The 17,387-nt window shown below is 54.7% G+C and overlaps 9 protein-coding genes across 9 annotated transcripts; 3 read left to right on the top strand and 6 right to left on the bottom strand.

The window, feature by feature from the left end:
- Positions 1–192: 192 nt before the first annotated feature.
- Positions 193–2,386, bottom strand: BU25DRAFT_45329 (eukaryotic translation initiation factor 3 subunit D). The gene is made up of 3 exons (XM_033709812.1): positions 1,847–2,386; positions 548–1,784; positions 193–494 (listed from the first exon to the last, which is right to left on the bottom strand). Exons 1-3 carry the CDS (start codon positions 2,052–2,054, stop codon positions 212–214), a joined length of 1,728 nt encoding a protein of 575 aa, XP_033562043.1. The 5' UTR covers positions 2,055–2,386; the 3' UTR covers positions 193–211.
- BU25DRAFT_340607 (uncharacterized protein) lies at positions 2,332–4,139 on the bottom strand (the record flags this gene model as incomplete). Its single annotated transcript, XM_033702817.1, has 2 exons — positions 2,332–3,045; positions 3,357–4,139. 2 exons carry the CDS (start codon positions 4,137–4,139, stop codon positions 2,332–2,334), a joined length of 1,497 nt encoding a protein of 498 aa, XP_033562042.1.
- A 219-nt stretch (positions 4,140–4,358) lies between these two features.
- Positions 4,359–5,770, bottom strand: BU25DRAFT_410500 (C-3 sterol dehydrogenase/C-4 decarboxylase family protein). The gene is made up of 2 exons (XM_033706309.1): positions 5,101–5,770; positions 4,359–5,048 (listed from the first exon to the last, which is right to left on the bottom strand). The coding sequence occupies exons 1-2, from the start codon at positions 5,569–5,571 to the stop codon at positions 4,407–4,409; spliced, it is 1,113 nt and encodes a 370-aa protein (XP_033562041.1). The 5' UTR covers positions 5,572–5,770; the 3' UTR covers positions 4,359–4,406.
- A 49-nt stretch (positions 5,771–5,819) lies between these two features.
- BU25DRAFT_392230 (UBC-like protein) lies at positions 5,820–7,651 on the bottom strand. Its single transcript, XM_033704645.1, has 3 exons — positions 7,185–7,651; positions 6,113–7,135; positions 5,820–6,060 (listed from the first exon to the last, which is right to left on the bottom strand). Exons 1-3 carry the CDS (start codon positions 7,475–7,477, stop codon positions 6,048–6,050), a joined length of 1,329 nt encoding a protein of 442 aa, XP_033562040.1. The 5' UTR covers positions 7,478–7,651; the 3' UTR covers positions 5,820–6,047.
- A 124-nt stretch (positions 7,652–7,775) lies between these two features.
- BU25DRAFT_410498 (Sybindin-like protein) lies at positions 7,776–8,758 on the top strand. Its single transcript, XM_033706308.1, has 2 exons — positions 7,776–7,914; positions 7,962–8,758. Coding segments are annotated over exons 1-2 (465 nt in total). The 5' UTR covers positions 7,776–7,912; the 3' UTR covers positions 8,425–8,758.
- Positions 8,759–8,760: 2 nt separating this feature from the next.
- Positions 8,761–9,962, bottom strand: BU25DRAFT_410497 (uncharacterized protein). Its single transcript, XM_033706307.1, has 3 exons — positions 9,875–9,962; positions 9,565–9,823; positions 8,761–9,514 (listed from the first exon to the last, which is right to left on the bottom strand). Exons 1-3 carry the CDS (start codon positions 9,898–9,900, stop codon positions 8,912–8,914), a joined length of 888 nt encoding a protein of 295 aa, XP_033562038.1. The 5' UTR covers positions 9,901–9,962; the 3' UTR covers positions 8,761–8,911.
- Positions 9,963–10,093: 131 nt separating this feature from the next.
- BU25DRAFT_491007 (uncharacterized protein) lies at positions 10,094–11,499 on the top strand. Its single transcript, XM_033711529.1, has 2 exons — positions 10,094–10,494; positions 10,543–11,499. Exons 1-2 carry the CDS (start codon positions 10,434–10,436, stop codon positions 11,163–11,165), a joined length of 684 nt encoding a protein of 227 aa, XP_033562037.1. The 5' UTR covers positions 10,094–10,433; the 3' UTR covers positions 11,166–11,499.
- Positions 11,500–12,660: 1,161 nt separating this feature from the next.
- On the bottom strand, positions 12,661–14,031 carry BU25DRAFT_458246 (DHH phosphoesterase; the record flags this gene model as incomplete). The annotated part of the gene is made up of 1 exon (XM_033710189.1): positions 12,661–14,031. One exon carries the CDS (start codon positions 14,029–14,031, stop codon positions 12,661–12,663), a length of 1,371 nt encoding a protein of 456 aa, XP_033562036.1.
- A 564-nt stretch (positions 14,032–14,595) lies between these two features.
- BU25DRAFT_392217 (uncharacterized protein) lies at positions 14,596–17,013 on the top strand. Its single transcript, XM_033704644.1, has 2 exons — positions 14,596–15,625; positions 15,674–17,013. Exons 1-2 carry the CDS (start codon positions 14,881–14,883, stop codon positions 16,951–16,953), a joined length of 2,025 nt encoding a protein of 674 aa, XP_033562035.1. The 5' UTR covers positions 14,596–14,880; the 3' UTR covers positions 16,954–17,013.
- The last annotated feature ends 374 nt before the right edge of the window (positions 17,014–17,387 follow it).

The raw sequence follows: 17,387 nt of genomic DNA, 5'->3' as shown, positions 1-17,387 counted from the left end.
CTTTACCAGAAGATTACGGAGACGAGAGGAGCCACAAGCCTTGCGACGGGCATCGAAATGCATACCGTATGCAGACATCAGAATCGAGGATCCCGCTCGAAAGAGCAAACGTGAAACGTAGTTCCATCAATCATCATATTTTGTCTATCACCCTCAATCATGCGAGCCATTAACATGGTATCATCACGAACTATACACGCACTACCGACTTCTACTCGTCATCCTCATCGACCTGAACCAGCTCAACCTCATCGTCCTCCTCAAATGTGTGCTGCGGCACGCTGTACAGACGCAGAACAGGCTTGTTGGGGTCCTTGACAAGGACATACTTGCCCTCGTCCATGCGCAGAACCATGTCGACGATGGTCCGCACGATACCCCATCCGTTGTTGAGGTTGAGCGCCATCTGGGCGGCGAATTCACGAGGCTTGTTGGTGAGCACGCCGAGGATGACGTGGTCGTTGTTGTTCTTGGGGTTGGTACGGGACACGAAACTGTTCTGTGTTAGCGTTTTGATCTTGTCGTGAAAACACTGGGAGAAACATACCCAAGCTTCATGGTGTCGGCCTTGGCAAGGATGGACTGGACTGCCCAGCGAGCGAGCTTGCAGGAGTTGTTCTTCATCTCAGTAGCGAGAACGGCACCACGCTGGCTGGCCAGCTTCGACCTCCAGTCCAGAGCACCACCGGCACCCTGGGCCTTGTTGTCAAACTCGTTGAGTGCCTTGATGGTCAAGTACTGGTCCTCGCCGTTGATGTTGTTCTTGACGACGGCGTCGAGCTCAGTTCGGACAATCAGGTGCAGAGGCTCCTCATCCTTCTCGAGCGAGAGATCGAAGCGGCGGTACCTGTATGCCTTGGAAGCAGCCGGGTCGCTCTCGACTTCCTCGTTGTAGAAGGGGTGCTCGTGGGCCATGTTGACCTTCTGGCTCTCCGACTCGACAACAACTTGCAGGGGGAAGACGTTGTTGATGTGGGTAGCCTCGAGCATGAGCGCGCCAGGGCTGTTGATCGAGTCCTTGTTGCCCTCAGAAATCTCGAGCGGCGCATCCGCGGCGTTCTCGTTAACGGTAACCATGTCCAAGTTGGACTGGTCGCGCTTGTCGATGAAGACCTTGTTGTCCCTCTTTGTGAAGACCAGATCCCACGAGTAGACAGACTTGGTGGCGCACATGAGCATGGAGAGGACATTGTCGGTAGCGAAGACGGTCGCCTCGTCCTTCTCGGCGAGCTCCTGCAGGATGGGGTCGCTGGAGGTAGTGACGTTGTAGGCGGCGCGCTCGAGGACGTTGAGTTTGCGCTCCGAGGTCTTGGCGCCGGGCTGCTTGTCGTAGCTGCGGTCGTAGTAGTAGAGGAATCCGTAGTTGTCGAGATCCTCGCCCTCGCCGGTGTCGAGGTTGAGCTTGCCGAGACGCGAGAAGTCGATCTCCTCCTTGACGGCCCAGTCAGGCTTGACCTGGACGGACGGGTCGCGGTTGCGCTGGGGTTTGTCGTCCCTCCAGCCGAAACGGCGTCCACCGCGTCCACCACCACGGCCACCGCGGCTGTCGTAACCTCCCTGTCCTCCACGGCCGCCAACGCGCTGGAAGGTGCCCCGCCCACCGCGCTGTGCCTGTCCGCCCCGGGCTCCTCCACGTCCACGGAAGACTGTACCGCCGCCTCTCCCGAATCCACGTGTGCGAGCTGATGTGCGTGTGTTGTCGACAACGGAGAAAGTAGCCTCTTCCTCGGCGACCTGGACGGCGAAGGGGTTTCCGGCAGCGTTGGCACCGTACACTTGCGCGTCTGTAGCTAGCGTTAGTCCCGTCTTCTCCTGTATGCCTTTCTCCATATTTCCGCCTGCCTACCTCTGTAGTTGCGGTTGCCGTACTGCTGGCGACCGCCCCTGTCGCGATCCTTGCCGTCTGTCCAGTCGGCCATGCGGCCCAGCTTGTCGGCCTTGGAGTAAGGCGCAAAGGGAACGCCGTTGAGCATCGTCTCCTCAGAGACCGACGGGCCCCAGCCCTCGGCGGTGGGGAGTGCGGACACGAGGTCCAGAAGTGATGCGGGCGCCATGTTGGTTGCTTGAGTGTGGGGTCGAGTCGTTGTTCGATTTCGACAATATCAAAATTTGGCGAATTTGGCGTGGCGTTAGCGCATATTCGCTGCCCCGCCATCACCAACATGCGTTCACCTCAAAGTACAATCTTAGTCTCACGAGCTCAACGATGTATTCAGAAGAGATGTGATAGTTACGGGTCTTCATCTGCATCTTTGCTGCAGCGTGAGGTATCTGACTTATCCTGGGTATATCCTTACTTCGTAGCAAGTACCCAGTCACGAGCACGCAAGCTTAATCGACAGACTCTTGTGACAACGATCGCCTGTTTCGTCTGCCTCTCTCCTCCTCAGTCTCCTCACCGAGATCCAGTCCCTCCACCCCCTTCATTCCCTCACCTACCCCATCCTGCTCCCCAAACACCTCCTCACCAACATCAAACCTCTCCAACAACCCAACGTCCCACCCCTGAAACTTCCTCGCCGTCGCCGGCAGCACATCCTGGCTTTCATCCAGACTGTTCCCTAGCTCCTCAAACAACTCTCTTGGAAACTCCACATCCTCGACCGTCGCGCTCTCTGGCTCACCCGGCTGCAGCAACGCCCACGTCTGCTTCCTGAAGAAGCATTTGACAGCTCGGGTTGGATCTGTACGGTGCGGGCGCGGGATCGAGGAGGAGAACATGAGGTCTGGTGTGAAGACCCAGACGAGAATGGAAGGCGTTGAAGCAGGCGACGTGGGTGCTGATGCTGATGTTGAAGGGGATGGTGGAGGGTGGATGTGGAATTTGCGAACGCCGACGTTCTCAACGAGGTACAGGAGCCGTGCTGATATCCATTTCTGGACGCTGTATGTGTTGTATAAGGGTGATGAGGTTGGGCCGGAGGAGATGCTGAGGCACCATTTCCATATTCGCCAACCGTCTGCTGATGTGTCTGGTTTGCCAAGGATGTGGCCGCAGTGCTTGCAGACGACTGCTGCATCCGATGGCCCTTCATCAGGGGAGACCTGCACCATGTCAGCACGTTGTTGACCTAGGTGTAAAAAATGTAGAAGGATGTAGTCCAAGCATATCCTGCCAGTCCCAATCATCTCAGGGCATAAAGACAGTGAAACGTCAGACCGCTCACCCAACAGCACCGGCGACCCATCGACCAAAGGAAGAGGATCTGTCCAGCACCGAGGGTATCTGTTGAGCCCATCAATCTGGGGCGATTGTATCGACGAGAATGCCACGGGTATTGGCGAATCTGCCTTCTTTGCGCCCAAAAGCGCATTCTGAAACAAGAAATAGAGTGCAAGAAAAGAAGTTGTCTTACCTTTGCGCCCTCACAGTCCTGCTCTTTCAGTAGGAAGCCTGTGAGATCCACGAACCCCACCCCCTCTGTTGCCTTCAAGCGATTGCCCGCAGCATACCCCTTCTGTCCACCAACCTCTTGCGTATGATCATGCAGATGATGTTCATCCGGCTTATGACAATGCCAAAAATCCATCATCTCCGCCCAATTCTCATTCGGCAAATCCTTCCACTCCCGTACAGTCCCACTCTTGAGCACCACGCCCTCGCAATTCTTACACCTGACTTCAACGCCCTCCTGTTTGCTCAGAGTCACACCATCCCAAGGCACAATATTCGCCTTGCGCGACTCAGCCATCAGGCCCAGCATATCGCTATCCTCCTGCTCTTCCATCTGCAAACGCAGCGTCAACTCTTTACTCGGCGGCTGCGCAGGCAATTCAAGCGCCGCATCGCCCTTCCCCTCGACTTTGATCGGGAGCCGTATAGTCGCCCTATACCCCTCATGCGACACCGTGATCAGATTCCCGTCGGCATCGAGTCGCACCTTCGTCTCCCTCGTATGGTGGCTCCTCAGGCTCGCAAACAGCGTGATAGTGCGGATATGCAGCAGCAACTCTGCATACAGCATGATGTGTGATTCATTCTCCGGTAGGCGCTCGGCGAAGTCTGTTGCGTTCTGGTGCAGCTCGGGCGCTGCGGTGGTCGGCGGTGGGGGCTTGGGGTTCATCAGGATCCTGACAACACTGGGGGGCAGCCCGAGGGCGGAGTATGCTGACTCGGGCAGCGCCGGGTGGTTCGACATACTTCATGCTGGTTGTTGATGTTGTTGACGGCCATGGCGTGGGTTGCGCGCGGGGTTGGAGGAGAGATCTAAGGTCGACGGGAGCAAGCCGCAAGTGTTCAGGTACTGCGTCTGTGCGCTGGATCTGCGACTAGCTGGGTGTAGAGAGAGTATCCGTGGGGTAAACCAGATTCCAAGGTATCTTATGTTCAGGTCAAAGGGTATATTAGATTACACTATCTACAATGCGAGATGCTGTATGGAGTCGTGACCTCCACTCCTTCTCGTCTACTGTCCCTTCTTCTGGCCTGCCTTCTCATCCTGCTCGATGATATACCTCACACCCCTCCTCACACCTTCATCCAGACTGACAATTGGCTGGTAGCCGAGCCTGTTCCTTGCCTTTGCAATACTGTGGTACTTCTTCAGTGTGCTATACCTGACCTGCGCCCTTGTCAAGTTGGGTGTCTTGCCCACCAACCACATAGCCCACTCTGAGAAGAAGCCAACCATGCTGGCAAACCCAGTGTCCAAATGCCATACCGACTTCAATGGCAGGCGGTCGCCAGCCTCGTGCCATACCGCTCGCGCAAAGTCCCAAAAGTAGACTGGTTCGCCGTTCGTGATGAAGAAAGCCTCACCATCGACGCGCTCCGTGTCAATGGGGACGGTTGGCAAGAATTTGTGTGTGCTGAGGAGAGCAAGGACCGCAAGGACGTGTCCGTGGGCCACGTTCTCAACGTATGTGAAGTCAAAGAGGTTGTCGTTGTCGCCGACCTGGTACTTGGTTTTGCCATCCTTGTACGCGGTGACCATCTTAGGAAGCAGTTGTACATCTCCCTCGCCGAAGATACCTGCGGGACGAATGGCGCAGGTGAGGAAGCCCTCTGGCTTGCGGTTCGCCTCGAGTACGTATGTCTCGGCGTAGGCCTAACGATGAGGTCAGCAGAGAGCTCGGCCAGTCTTCAGTTGGGGTTCTTGCCTTGGTGGTGGTGTAGTACTCCGGCTGAGCATCTCCAGTGACTAACGGCCACTTCTCGTCTGCGTTGACAAGCTCTGCAGCTCCACCAAAAATGACGCTAGCAGAGCTGGTGTATACAAAAGCCTTGACGCCCGCATCTTGCGACGCCTTCAGCAGGTTCTTGGTACCCTCAACGTTGACCTTGTCGTGAATCGCGGGCGGCAGGTTGAAATGGGGAGATGCTGTGTGGATGACGGCGTCCGGCTTAATTTGAGCGAAAAACTTCTGCATAGCCGCGAGGTCGGTGATGTCGCCATCGTGGTAGGAGACGGTGCTGCTCGTATGACGGTTCGAGTTGGTGCGCAGGTCGAGGACCGCAATCTGAGTCTGGGGATGGCGCTTGACGATGTAGCTCACAATGTGGTTACCCAGGAACCCGCATCCGCCGACGACGACGACGGTACCAAGGGTTTGAAACTTCGAAGCTGACATGTTGACTGGTGTTCAATTGGTGGTGGTGCAGGGGAATGGGACGTTTTGCGGAGATTCGGTGGAGATTGTCGCGCAGGCTAGCCCCCGCAAACTGTCAAGGGTCTTCACCCCGTCACGGCCTTGGACGGCGTCTCTCCGAGCATGCAGGTACAACCGATCTTTGCACATGACATGGTAAGTCCAGTATGACTAAAGAAGCCTCGAGCACTCATCGCAGCCAAGTGGAACTTAAGTCATCGTTCTGAATTATGGCAATGACCAACGTCCATGCTATGGTGTTCGACTATGCTATGCGCCGTTCCCATCATGAGCGCCGAGTATGCAAGCCGCGAGACCCCGAAGAGATCTGGCGTGGGTATCAATGTACTGTATAATCAATCTTCCTTGTGATCGGCCGTATCATCATCAAACCTCGAAGAGCTTTATCCTCTTTATATCCTCAGAGCACCAACTCCGCCTGCCCGTGAGCTCTTGTACTAAAAGCAGTTCCTGAAAATTGTCAGCGGAAAGGAATGCAGGTCTTCGCTGTTACAGTACTTACTCGGCACTATCCTGAACTGAACGCCGCAGACGGCGGTTGTACAGCTTCTTCTCTTCAGGCGCACCCCAGAAGAGTTTGGCAGCTTCCGGGTTGACAAGCGTTCGTGGGTCGTAGGCTGGTGACTCCTCCTCAATGGCCCCAATGATGGCCTCGATGTGGGAGCGCATGTCTTGCTTGTTCGCCGCGTCATAGCACAGGACGCCATCAGGAGAGACGCGGTGGTGGAAGATTGGAGTTTCGAAGCGCACACGAGGCAGTACGTCTGGCCACCTAGTTGGATTGATGTATAGCATGATCCTGAACATGCCACCATCCAGGTTCGTCATGGGTCGACCGAAGAGAACAAGCTGCCAGACGAACGGGTTCTTGTCGACCAGATCCAGGTCGAGCGTGACCGAGTCGTTCTTCTTGTACTTCTCCACGATCTGCTCGAACTGGCGCTGCAGGTTACTAGCAATGCTCGTCTCCTTCTGAACAGCTAGCAAGCCTTCTGAGGCCCAGCCTTCTGTCTCTTGGTTCAACGCCACAAAGATCTTGTTGAGCCGCTCCCTGAGCGCCGTGTACTGGTAGGTACCTTCCATGGTGTTGCCTGGGCCCTCGAATGGCATTTTCTCAAAGCGATCGCCATCCTTGTGCTTCTTGGCTGCTTCATCGATTGTTGCCAGGTACGAGCGGTAATACCAGAGGAAACGACGCTTGCACAAGTCCTTGAACGGCTCGAAAGGAGCATCCTCCCGGCCAGACTGGTACTCTTCCTCTGCATTGTAGACAGTCGCGCCGGGCCTCTCTCGGTTGATGTTCAAGTACTCCTCCAATCGCTCGATGACCGATATGCACAGCGTCTCGTGTCGGATCTTGTCGATGTACGCTTCCTGGTTCTTCTTGTCGTAGTCTGAGTTCGCGTCCTCGAAGCCAGGCTCGTTCTCGTAGGGGTTGCCGGACATTAAGCTCTGTATGGAGATAAGGATCGATTCGAGCCCTTGGGCAGAGGACCACTCCTCTCCTCGCTCGCCGCGCCATGTGCTGCGACTGTCAGTCTCCATCCTGCACAGGTCTGCAGCGTTACACTCACCCTAGGATCGACAGGCACACCTTGCCGGCAGCGTATATGTTCGGGTTGAAGCGTGTCCGTCCGCCATTTGTGGTGATCGCTAGCACGCTCGGTGCCTTGGTGGGGTACTCTCTACCGAACTTGACGGTGAATTCGAAGAAGCCGAACTCGTAGGGCGTGTCTGGGGGGCCAACGATGAGAGCACGAACATGGCGTACGTCAACGTCGCGCCAAGCTACTGCAAGCGAGAGGTCAGAGCCACTCTGGATCTCGTGGAGTTCGCGGGTAATTCGAAGGATTGACTGGTTCGACATGATGGGAGCTTCAGGCTGCGAGCCTCAAGCGAAGCCAAAGGATAGGCAGATGCGGTGGTTATGCGACGCAGTTGCGGATTTTGTGGTGGCTGCGGGATCGCGATAGCGAGAGGGGACGCCGAGACGGCAAGTTCACGGCGTCCAGTGTAGGTGCGTGAAGTGCCAGTCGAGCTGTCGAAGTGGTGGTGACCTGGGAAGCGGAGGTATCGAGCAAACACAAGGATGTGGGGCGCGCGTATCTCCCCGCAACCTGGACATTCGCGCGACAGGTCACTTTCACCACCAACAGCAGCTATCCACCACCATATCCACGGTTGATACCCACGTTTGAGCGCTCCCATACCCCGTTCCTTTCCGTTATTTGCCATTGCTCGAGGAGACATCGGAATTTTAGTTCACGTACAGAAAGTAGCCAATAATCAGCCATCAGTCACTATGTACGGACACCCCAAAGCTATACAGACCGACAGCTAACACGCCACAGGGTCGTATTCGCCCTCATGATCATCTCCAAATCCGGCGGCCTAATCTACAACCGCGAATTCCACACCGGCCTGTCCAAACTCACATCCAACGACTACCTAATCCTGGCAGGTTCCTTCCACGGCATGCACGCCATAACCTCCCAACTCTCGCCCGCGCCTCGCATCCCCTACATAACGCCCCAAAACAACATGCTGGCCCCCTCACCCTTCCCAAATAGGCCTACCGGTATCGAGGTCATGGAGTCCAGTCACTTCCGGCTGCAGTGCTTCCAGACGCAGACAGGGACCAAGTTCTTGCTGGTTACGGAGCCCCAGCAGCCGAATGTGGATACGATGATGAAGAAGGTGTATGAGCTGTATGCGGACTATGTTATGAAGAATCCGTTTTATACGGTCGAGATGCCGATTCGGTGTGAGAAGTTTGATAGGGGGTTGGATGGGTTTATCAAGGTTAGGGGGTGAAGCGGGATCTAGACGTTGGGAACCACAAGCAAAATGCCATGATGGGACGGGTCACTATCACGGCAGCCAGAGAACGAGGCTGGGCTGTAAGAGGTGTGAATGCGCGGCCAAATGGCACAGGCTGGACAGGGAACGGCATCACGAAGGCCCTGCCTGAGAGAGTACTCTTGCTAGCAACGAACGGTAAGCAAGCAGTCAAGGAGCCGCTGGAAGGCCGAATAGCCTCACGACGTTGAAGACTCAAGAGAGCGCCCAGCTTCATGGTGGGGCATAGAGGTACAAAGATGGCGACTATTAGCCATTGAAGGCCTATGCGCATGTGGGACGTTCATAGTGTAGCAATTGTCGTAATCTCATTCAACCATGCAGCTGCTATGGTGTGCGCTAACCTCATCTAGATGATTGACGCCGTGGATGCTCGTTTGATGTTGCTTTCTCAGCCTACACATATTCGCCCTTGAGTGCCATGCACATGCGTGATCGCAGCTCATGCTGTGTCCATCTTGTCGTCATCGTCCTTCTTCCTGTCTTTGCTGCCACTGCCCTCTCCCTGGTCGCCCAGCAGAGGCTGCTTCTCGTCGCCTTCTGCAATGCCCTCGAGCTCTGTCTTGCCCTCGGCAGCCTCCTTTGCCTTCTTGTCCTTCTCTTGCCGTGCCTTCTCCTCCTCGAAACTCATCCTCAGCGCCAACGCCAACTCTGGATCTACTGACGGGTCTACGCCGAACTCAAAGTCATTTCCACCTGAGCCACCAGCATCGCCTCCAGATGACCCAGCTCCTGCGCCGCCAGAGCTACCATCGCCACCAAGGATGGGTGTTGTGATGAGCGCGTCGCTGAGAAGGTTGCCGCTTGGTTGTACTGCCTCGAGGTGGGAGCCCTCCGCGCTCTGCGAGTTCTCGTTGAACGCCCTGAGCTTCTTCAGTGTCTCGTCGCTGAGCTCGCCGAATGCGACAATGTCGATGCTGATGTTGGTCTTCTTCATCTTCTTCGCCAGCTTGACCAGGTTCTTCTCGTCCTCCTCGACAGGACTGCAGTTGAAGATGATTATCCGCTGCTTCTGCGACTTGTTCTGCCGGTGCTTGAGCGCCAACTAAATCACTTTGTTAGCTTCGCAGCAGACCGGTGCTGTGATTAACCTACTGCGGCGACGTTGATGCCCGTCACGAAGTGTGAGCTGCCCTTTATCTTCGTCCTGTGCAAACCGTCCAGAACCTTGCCGATATCTGTGGTGAGGGTCGTGAGGATCTCTGGTGTGCTGCCGCCCATGCTCATGAGGCCGACTGACGACTCTGGGTTCGCGTTCGTTTTCGAGGAGAAGATGAGGTTCACGGCGTCGGACTGTGCTTCCCATCGTGAGGGAACATAGTCGCCATTTCGGCTGGCTTCGCTGTTGTCCACACTGCTTGGATCAGTACGCACAGCTTTACAATAGGATACAGAGAGTACATACACGATCATAGTAGCTTCTAACACCATCTTGACGGTTGTTTGTGGGGACTTGTTTGGTGGAGCGGCAAGTGGACGATGTTGATGATGAGCTCAAGGCGGCGTGTCGGAGGTAGCTGGAACGCCGCCGCGCCAGGGAATGCGGGAGCTAAGTGGGCACGTGAGCGCGTGGCTGTCTGGTGAAGCTCAGATCGACTTGACTGATGTAGCCTTGGTTGCGAACGTAATATTTTGTTTTCAGGCCACAGGCATTAGTGGCAACGTCCAGACGCGCGCATATGTTGTACAGTGTTCCTTTCCAGCTGTGAAGTTGCGCTGCGCTCATTGCTCAGTGGGAGGTTCAGCGCCAGTATAAAGGCCCCTCCGAGTCCATCGATCCTTCCCTCTACAACACACTCTGAACAAACATCAGAAGCAGCGACCACACCCAACACCACTCGCAAACACTCCCATACCGTTTCTACTGTCTTATACAGACTTCACAGTCTTCTCCCGCGATCAATTCTCTTCTCAGACAGCCAGAACACCCGTGCTTACGCGTTGTTTACACCTTCACATCCACCATGGTCGCGTCCATCACAGAAGAGGCCAAGGGCGCCATGCTTGCCAACTTCGACCTTGAGAGTAAGTCGCTCCTTCTGCGCAGATTGGAGCTCTTCTAACGTTTCACAGTCAATGCCCGCAAAGAGAAATTGCGCGCTATGTGTGAAGCCCAGTGTGCCAGTCTCCGTTCGCGCCTCGAGCGACGCGTAAATCGGGTCCCAGCCACCAAGCGCCAGATGCCACTTGTCGAACTTCTGGCGCCCCCACCACCACCTGCGAAGCCTGCGCCTGCACCTGTCAAAGCAGCACCTATCAAGAAGGTACCCGCCAAAAAGGCAGCTGCATCTGCCCCCGCCCCTGCTCCAGCACCAAAGACTCGAGCTGCTCCGGCCACCACAACATCACAACCAGCAACTGCCAAAGCGGCACCGAAGTCAGCAATCAGGCCTGTGGCAAAGCATGCACCCTCAAAATCTGTCCCGTCTACCTCCACACGCGGCAAGAAGCGCAGCAGCGATGAAGTCGCAAGCGAAGACAAAGAGAATGTCTCCGCCGACCTTGCAGTCCCCAAAAAGCGAGTCCGAGCCGCAACCACTACCACCACAAAGCAGCCTGTAGTCGCCAAACCAGCTGCACCGGCCGCACGATCAACACGCGCAGCATCGCGGAAGACTGCACCCGCAGACGTACTATCACCAAAGAACAACAACAGCCGTGCGAAGCCGGCAACTCGCAGCGTCCGACCACGATAAATTTACTGATTTGGATGGCTGGAGCGTTTCAAGGAGTGTAGAAGGTTCATTTGTTAGATACCCAGGGCATTATGATGGCGACAAGGCGTTTTGGGTTTTGCAACTTTCTTCATGTACTGTGGTCTTCAGGCCATCCCCACCTTCACCAGGTTCGAGAACTCCTCGGTTGAGCTTGCCCGCAAGGGCTCGCTCCTGGGGGTGACCTCGCCTGGTAGAGGTTGGGTTTCAGATAGCGGAACGACCAAGTTCTCAATATGTTGTAGCCATCAAAATGCACTGTGAAGTCAGGTGATTGATATGACTGGAGGTGCTGACTTCGATGTTCAGCGAAGCGGTTGAAGGGCTGATGGCCTCCAGGCCCAGTTTGAGGAATCAGAATTCGAGCACCTAAGGGCTCCGGTTACTCAGTGACTTAGGGTTTAGAATCGTCAATTCTGGAGCTCATGGAGAACGCTGCGTGTGCTGACCACCTCCAGGGTCACACATGGAAGCTCTACGATTGTAAGTTTGGACAGTCCGATTCTGAAGACTGAGGAGGATTTTGAGTGCGGTGAGCACCTCCAGGGTCAGACAGTAGACTCAAGGACTGGAAAAGTGGACGTTACAATTCTCGGATACGATAACAACACTGGAGGTGCTGAAATCTCCAGGATGGTTCTCAGCAACTAACAATCGAAGTATCGGTCGCGTTCCATTCTCGATTTCAGTCTCAAGTTGAGCGGAGTGGAGGACCTCCAGGTGCACGTATTGGATCTCCAGATTGAGATATGGATCCTCTCGATTTTCAACCCTGAACAGGGTGTAGAAGGTGGTGAGTACCTCGAGGATCCGGTTTGGACCTGAAGGTCGTGAAGCGGAGACATGGCGATTCTTGGATCTGATCAGGGTATGGAAGATGTCAAAGGCCGCCTGGATCATGTCTATGAGCCCAAAGTTGGGAAACCAAGCGCACCCATCCTCGAACTCGAACTTGAGCCTCAACCCTGTGAGGTCGACGGGAGCACGCCTAACCACTTAAAGTTCGAAAACTGGGAGATCGCGACTCCGGAGCACAGGAGAGAAGTTGAGGCTGTGAGCACCTCCACTATCAAGGCAACTGGATCCTGAGAATAAGGTTACAGGCGCACTGATTCTTCAGGCTGGCCCAGAGTGCAAAACACCTGAGAACCGCCGGGCTCACATTTGGACTTTTAGGACTGGAAATTGGGAAGATGCAGTTATCAAGATGCAGTTATCGATCTCGAGCAGGAGAGTTGGGTCGCTGAGTACCTCCAGGATTCGATTAAGAGTCTAGGATTGAAAATCAGGGAGCACCAATCCTAGTATCCAGTGCAGAAGTTGAAAGAGGTGACGACCTCCAGGATTGGACTGAAGGGCCAGAGTTGAAAGTAGAGAATCAAGCTCCACGATAGTTATAGGAGGATCGAGCTTCTAAAGACCTCCAGGGTCAAGATCGATTCCATACATATACACATGTCACCAACACTGCCTTACGCTAGAGCTCCATACCCACCCTATCCCACCCATACACCGCCTCCTCGACAATCGGCCTAAACACCTTCCTCCCCGCCCCACTCTTATGCGTCCAAACCATCTGCCTAGCACTCAACTCATCCGCGCGATGCCACGGCTCCAACTCAATCCCCTCCTTATTATTCTCCAACGCATTTTTCACAACCTTGAACAGCGCATCCGCCTGCTCCTGATCAACCCTCACATCATCGCGCACAGTAAGCACGACTTCCCGGATCTTCTCCTTCTTGCCCGTCTTCTTGTCTTTGATCTTGTATTTGTTCAAGCAGATACTGATATCAACGCCGGCCTCGGCGGTCCAGGCAGCGTGTACGGCGAACCAGTCGAACAGCTCTGCGAAATCGGTTTTCTTGATCTGCTCGTCCATGGAGTACGGAATGCTTGCAAAGCCAAGCGAGACGGTGGGTGTGCGCGGCGAGGGCGTGTCGATTAGGTCGCCTTTCCAGTCGCGGCGCAGCAGGTCGCGGAGGTTGAGGTGGGAGATGTCCTTCTGTGCGGATGAGAGTTCGTCGTCGAGTTCTTCCATGACTTTGAAGAGTTTTTCATCTTTCCAGTTGCTGCGCGCTAGGACGCGTTTGGCGGCTGAGATGTCTTCATCGGTGGTCTTGTCGCTGGTCAGGCCGCCTGAGTCGATGGCGATGGCGGAGAGAACTAGCTCGAGGAACTCGTGGTTGAGATGGTACTCTTGGGGCAGCTTCTCGAGCTCGTTGAGGAATTCGCGGGCAACGATGGTTGTGCAAGACGCGACCTTCTCGAAGATGCGTGGCGAGGCTTCTGGCGCAGTGCCATGGTCCTTGTGGTGGTCGAAAATGCTGAGAATCTTTGCGTCGCGCCATTTGCGGCGGGGTTCGCCGTGGTCAACGAGGATAATGCCCTTGAGCTTCGAAGCAAGCGTCTCTGGATCTTCGGGGACTTCGTCAGAGGTCAGAAGGTCTTCGTGTCCCACTGTCATCTGCGAATTGTCAAGCGCGAGCTTGTTCTCAGGTCGAAGGTCCAAAGCATGGGAAGGGGTCTGAAGTAGTGCAATGGCCTTGACTGGGTGCGTATCGTTCTCGGTGGAGTGGCTAAGATGATATGCCCAGGCGATTGCGGCTGTCATGCTGTCCATGTCTCCTCCTTCGTTTCCCATAACGACCGTCCATTCTGAAGACTTTCCAGCCTGCCAGTCCATCAGGAAAGCCTTCTTCGTTGCGCGGCTCCATTCGCTAAAGTGACCGACGCCGATGGGCTTGGAGGGAGTCTTGAGGACTTCTTGCAATTGTCCACGCAATGAAGGTATAGCAGCAGCATGGCTAGTTGCCAGGAAGGCTGGTAGTGCGAGAGACCACTTCATGTTCTCGTAGGGTGTGTGGTACGAATATTGAAATTGCAGGAAGCGTAGGCGCATTTGCAGATGTTCAAACAGGAGCTCTCAGAGTACTGACGTAAGAGCCAAGTCTCGCTAGAGTTAGCCGTCAAGCTATCCTGGAATACAAGACATTGCATTGTCTGAGCATGCTGCCTGTGAAGCTTGAGTTTTGCATGTATTGCTTGAAGATTGTGATTCAATCTTCGTTGAAATATGAAAGGCTTGTCGTATTTGGTACATGAGTGTAGTTGTTGCTTAGCCATGATTGAGTGATAGTTCGAGCACTTTGCGAAAGGTTGCCCAACACTGACGGTCTCGTTCTGTCGTTTGGGCAAGCATTCGGACACGGATACGAAGCAAATTTGAAGGTCCGCTCCTTCGGCAAGCTGCTTGAGTACGGAGGCTGGAGGATGCATGCGGCGCCCCCATCGTGCCAGCCCCAGAGCCGGGGTCCGGTAGATCGTTGCAAGATTTGGTCTGTGCGGCGAACGCGCGATATGACGTGGGTGTGTGAAGAACGTCTGAGGATAACAACAACTTTATCTCTTTACTTTCGCAAAGGAGTCGCACATGCATCAAACCCTTTTTTGCGCCCTCTCCAACGTTGTCGCGCTCTTGCTGCCTCAAGTTCGCTGACGGTTGGCAAAACGTATGCACCGCTGACTGGACAACGAGCTAAAAGAACAGTCCGGTTGCGGCCGGAACGTGCTTAGAAGCGCATACATCATCCCGCGCGCCCCAAGCTCAGCGCTATCAATTTCGCCAAAACATCGGTTTCCAGAAGGAGCGTGTCTCAAACAACACCTCTTCACGGTGTTTGTTCTTTGAGACGCGATGGCCGACCGACCCTCTGATGATGGGCAGCCGCTGGCGTTCTCTACGACCTCAACAACCACCACCTCAGGCCCACATACAACAACAACGACCAGCTCCTCAGCTGGGCCAGGGGCAGCCGTGACTACCCACGGGCCGAATTCCACTACCATCACCCACCCCACGATAACGACCACCACCCAGGGATCCCAAACGCAGACGCAGATATCTCAGTCGCAGCCCGAGACACAGCCCCAAACACCGCAGCCTCAAGTGCCGGCACCCACGGCTGCGCCTATTACTCGGACGCGTACTGGCTCTATCCGCATACGACGACCTTCCTCCGGGCGCGAGGTCCCGCTCGCGCAGCCTGCGCCGGCTGCACACCCGTTGCAGTCGATACCACAGGCCCAAGCAGCACCTATCACACCGCGACCGGCGCCGGCAACGGACAACAGCTGGCAGGGAAACAGCAACCGTAGGAGGAGCAGCTCTGAGCCCCAGCGTCCATCAGTGGCACTACTGGAGCAGGAGCACGAGTTGAGGCACCATCCAACAGCCACCACCCCGCTGCAACCATTGTATGAGGATGCAACGCAGACTGGACCCAATGTGGGCGCAGGACCACCGCCTTCACAAGGTGGTAGGAAGAGGTTGAGACCAGGTATGAATAGGATGGGCTCGGCCATCAACCTTCGTCGCAGAGACCACCAGAAAAAGGATCATGAGATTGACAACGATATGGTTGATATGCTCGATGTTATCGGTAAGCACACTTACAATCTACTAAGAACTGATGCTGATTGTAAGACAGACCCTGAGGTGTCTGCTTTGACAACTCTGAATAACGTTCAGAACTCGTTGTTCCTGCCTAATCTCCCATGGCTCTACAATCGCCAGCCGACCTATGATCTCATGCAGTCAGCATCGGAGTCGTCTGACGAAGAGATGGGCACAGTACCTGCGCGGGGCGCGAGTCGCACTGACAGGTTGACTGAAATGACTCAGCCCGGGGAGCACGAACAAGCGTCTCGTGGGGGGCTTCGCCGAACTGACACGATCGATTCGACGCTATCGACGCTCGAAGAGGGACCAGGCCACCACTTTGCAGTCTTACCGCATGGCGCATCGTTGCCAGGCTGGACTCAAGAAGAGAAGGACGCTTTGGACGATCATGTGCGCCATCTGCTGCACTCACGAAGAGCGAAGTTCAAGCGGAGTATGCGCGGATTCGGTCGTTACTGCCGCAACCCCCTTGGTCTCATCGTCACTGTCTACTTCTTCTTAATCACCTTCTGGGGAGCTGCGTGGGTGCTCTTCCTTATCGGCTGGATTTCCGTGGGAGGTCGACAGGCGTACTTCGTCGAGATTTGCGATCAGATTTTGACTGCTCTATTCTGCGTTGTCGGTATTACCATGTTCCCTTTCCGACTCTACGACACCTACCACATGTCTTTCGTTGCCTATTTCGCGCACAAAACCTGGCGTCTGCGGAAAGAGCGTGGTCTGAATGAACTGAAAGATCACAATGAGTTGCCGACTATGCCGCCTCAGTCAACCCCGTATGACACAGCGGAGGAGATCGAAGAGGAAGAGCGCATCGAGGCACCTGTTCTCAACGACGAAGAGCAGAAGAAGCTCGAGTATCACCAGGGCAAGCTGGCCAAGTCGCACACCTTCTACCGACCGCACGAAACCTATACTCACCACGCGTTTTCCATCCGACTTCTTATCACCGTCGTCGTTCTACTTGACTGTCACTCCATGTTCCAGATTGCTCTTGGTGGGACAACATGGGGTATTTACTATAAAGTGCGACCGAAGGCCCTTACAGCTGTCATCCTGGCATGCAGTCTGACTTGCAACATTATTTCTGGAATCATCATCGGTATTGGCGACAAGCGGAGTCGTAAAGCGCTTGTAGTGGAGCAAATGATGCGACAAGGTCTCACCGAAGAGGCTTTGAAAAGGTTGAAGAAAGAGCGTGGGCTCAAAGCCAGGGGCCTACCCTCCAAAGAGAAGAAGAAGCAGATCCAAAAGGAGATTGGCGAGAAGAAGAAGAACCCTTTGGATACTATTCTGCACCGAGGGTAGAGTACTCGTCGAAATGAACTTCCAACATAGTAATAGTAATAATATTGACCACCATTAAACGAACTTCCAACATAGTATTAGCAATAGTATTGACCACCATTTCCGATTACGACATACGGCTGGGCAGTACGCATGCTTGGCACCTTAGAGAGGCTCAAAAGCGGCTTATCCGGAGCAATGACGATCCACAAGAGAGAACAATATTCTCGGACAATGCTACAAATGTGCTGTTCCAGAGCCAAGAGCTACAGCGAGTGTGTCTTCACGGTCCTCGGCATGACGCGAACGTTGCCAAGACCAAGTACAACCCAAGAACTCTCGATTCTCCCAGGGCAGCGACCTACACCTCACTCTATTTTCAAACACCAACATCATGATCATTTCTACTCAAGTGTGCAATTCAACAAAATAGAGTAGATAGGACAAGGAGCAAA

Source organism: Macroventuria anomochaeta (assembly GCF_010093625.1).
Source record: "Macroventuria anomochaeta strain CBS 525.71 unplaced genomic scaffold BU25scaffold_15, whole genome shotgun sequence".
NCBI classification, from domain to species: domain Eukaryota; kingdom Fungi; phylum Ascomycota; class Dothideomycetes; order Pleosporales; family Didymellaceae; genus Macroventuria; species Macroventuria anomochaeta.
Note: the sequence above shows the minus strand (reverse complement) of the source record. Positions and strands in the feature narration are given on the sequence as shown.

Coding starts and splice junctions, on each gene's coding strand:
- BU25DRAFT_45329 (XM_033709812.1), bottom strand. CDS start 2,054: ATGGCGCCCGCATCACTTCTGGACCTCGTGTCCGCACTCCCCACCGCC. Junction 1,785..1,846: donor CGGCAACCGCAACTACAGAG/GTAGGCAGGCGG, acceptor CGCTAGCTACAG/ACGCGCAAGTGTACGGTGCC. Junction 495..547: donor GCCGACACCATGAAGCTTGG/GTATGTTTCTCC, acceptor AACACAGAACAG/TTTCGTGTCCCGTACCAACC.
- BU25DRAFT_410500 (XM_033706309.1), bottom strand. CDS start 5,571: ATGTCAGCTTCGAAGTTTCAAACCCTTGGTACCGTCGTCGTCGTCGGC. Junction 5,049..5,100: donor AGTACTACACCACCACCAAG/GCAAGAACCCCA, acceptor CCTCATCGTTAG/GCCTACGCCGAGACATACGT.
- BU25DRAFT_392230 (XM_033704645.1), bottom strand. CDS start 7,477: ATGTCGAACCAGTCAATCCTTCGAATTACCCGCGAACTCCACGAGATC. Junction 7,136..7,184: donor GTGTGCCTGTCGATCCTAGG/GTGAGTGTAACG, acceptor TGACAGTCGCAG/CACATGGCGCGGCGAGCGAG.
- BU25DRAFT_410497 (XM_033706307.1), bottom strand. CDS start 9,900: ATGGTGTTAGAAGCTACTATGATCGT. Junction 9,824..9,874: donor TTAGAAGCTACTATGATCGT/GTATGTACTCTC, acceptor TGATCCAAGCAG/TGTGGACAACAGCGAAGCCA. Junction 9,515..9,564: donor CGGGCATCAACGTCGCCGCA/GTAGGTTAATCA, acceptor AAAGTGATTTAG/TTGGCGCTCAAGCACCGGCA.
- BU25DRAFT_491007 (XM_033711529.1), top strand. CDS start 10,434: ATGGTCGCGTCCATCACAGAAGAGGCCAAGGGCGCCATGCTTGCCAAC. Junction 10,495..10,542: donor TGCCAACTTCGACCTTGAGA/GTAAGTCGCTCC, acceptor AACGTTTCACAG/TCAATGCCCGCAAAGAGAAA.
- BU25DRAFT_392217 (XM_033704644.1), top strand. CDS start 14,881: ATGGCCGACCGACCCTCTGATGATGGGCAGCCGCTGGCGTTCTCTACG. Junction 15,626..15,673: donor TGATATGCTCGATGTTATCG/GTAAGCACACTT, acceptor ATTGTAAGACAG/ACCCTGAGGTGTCTGCTTTG.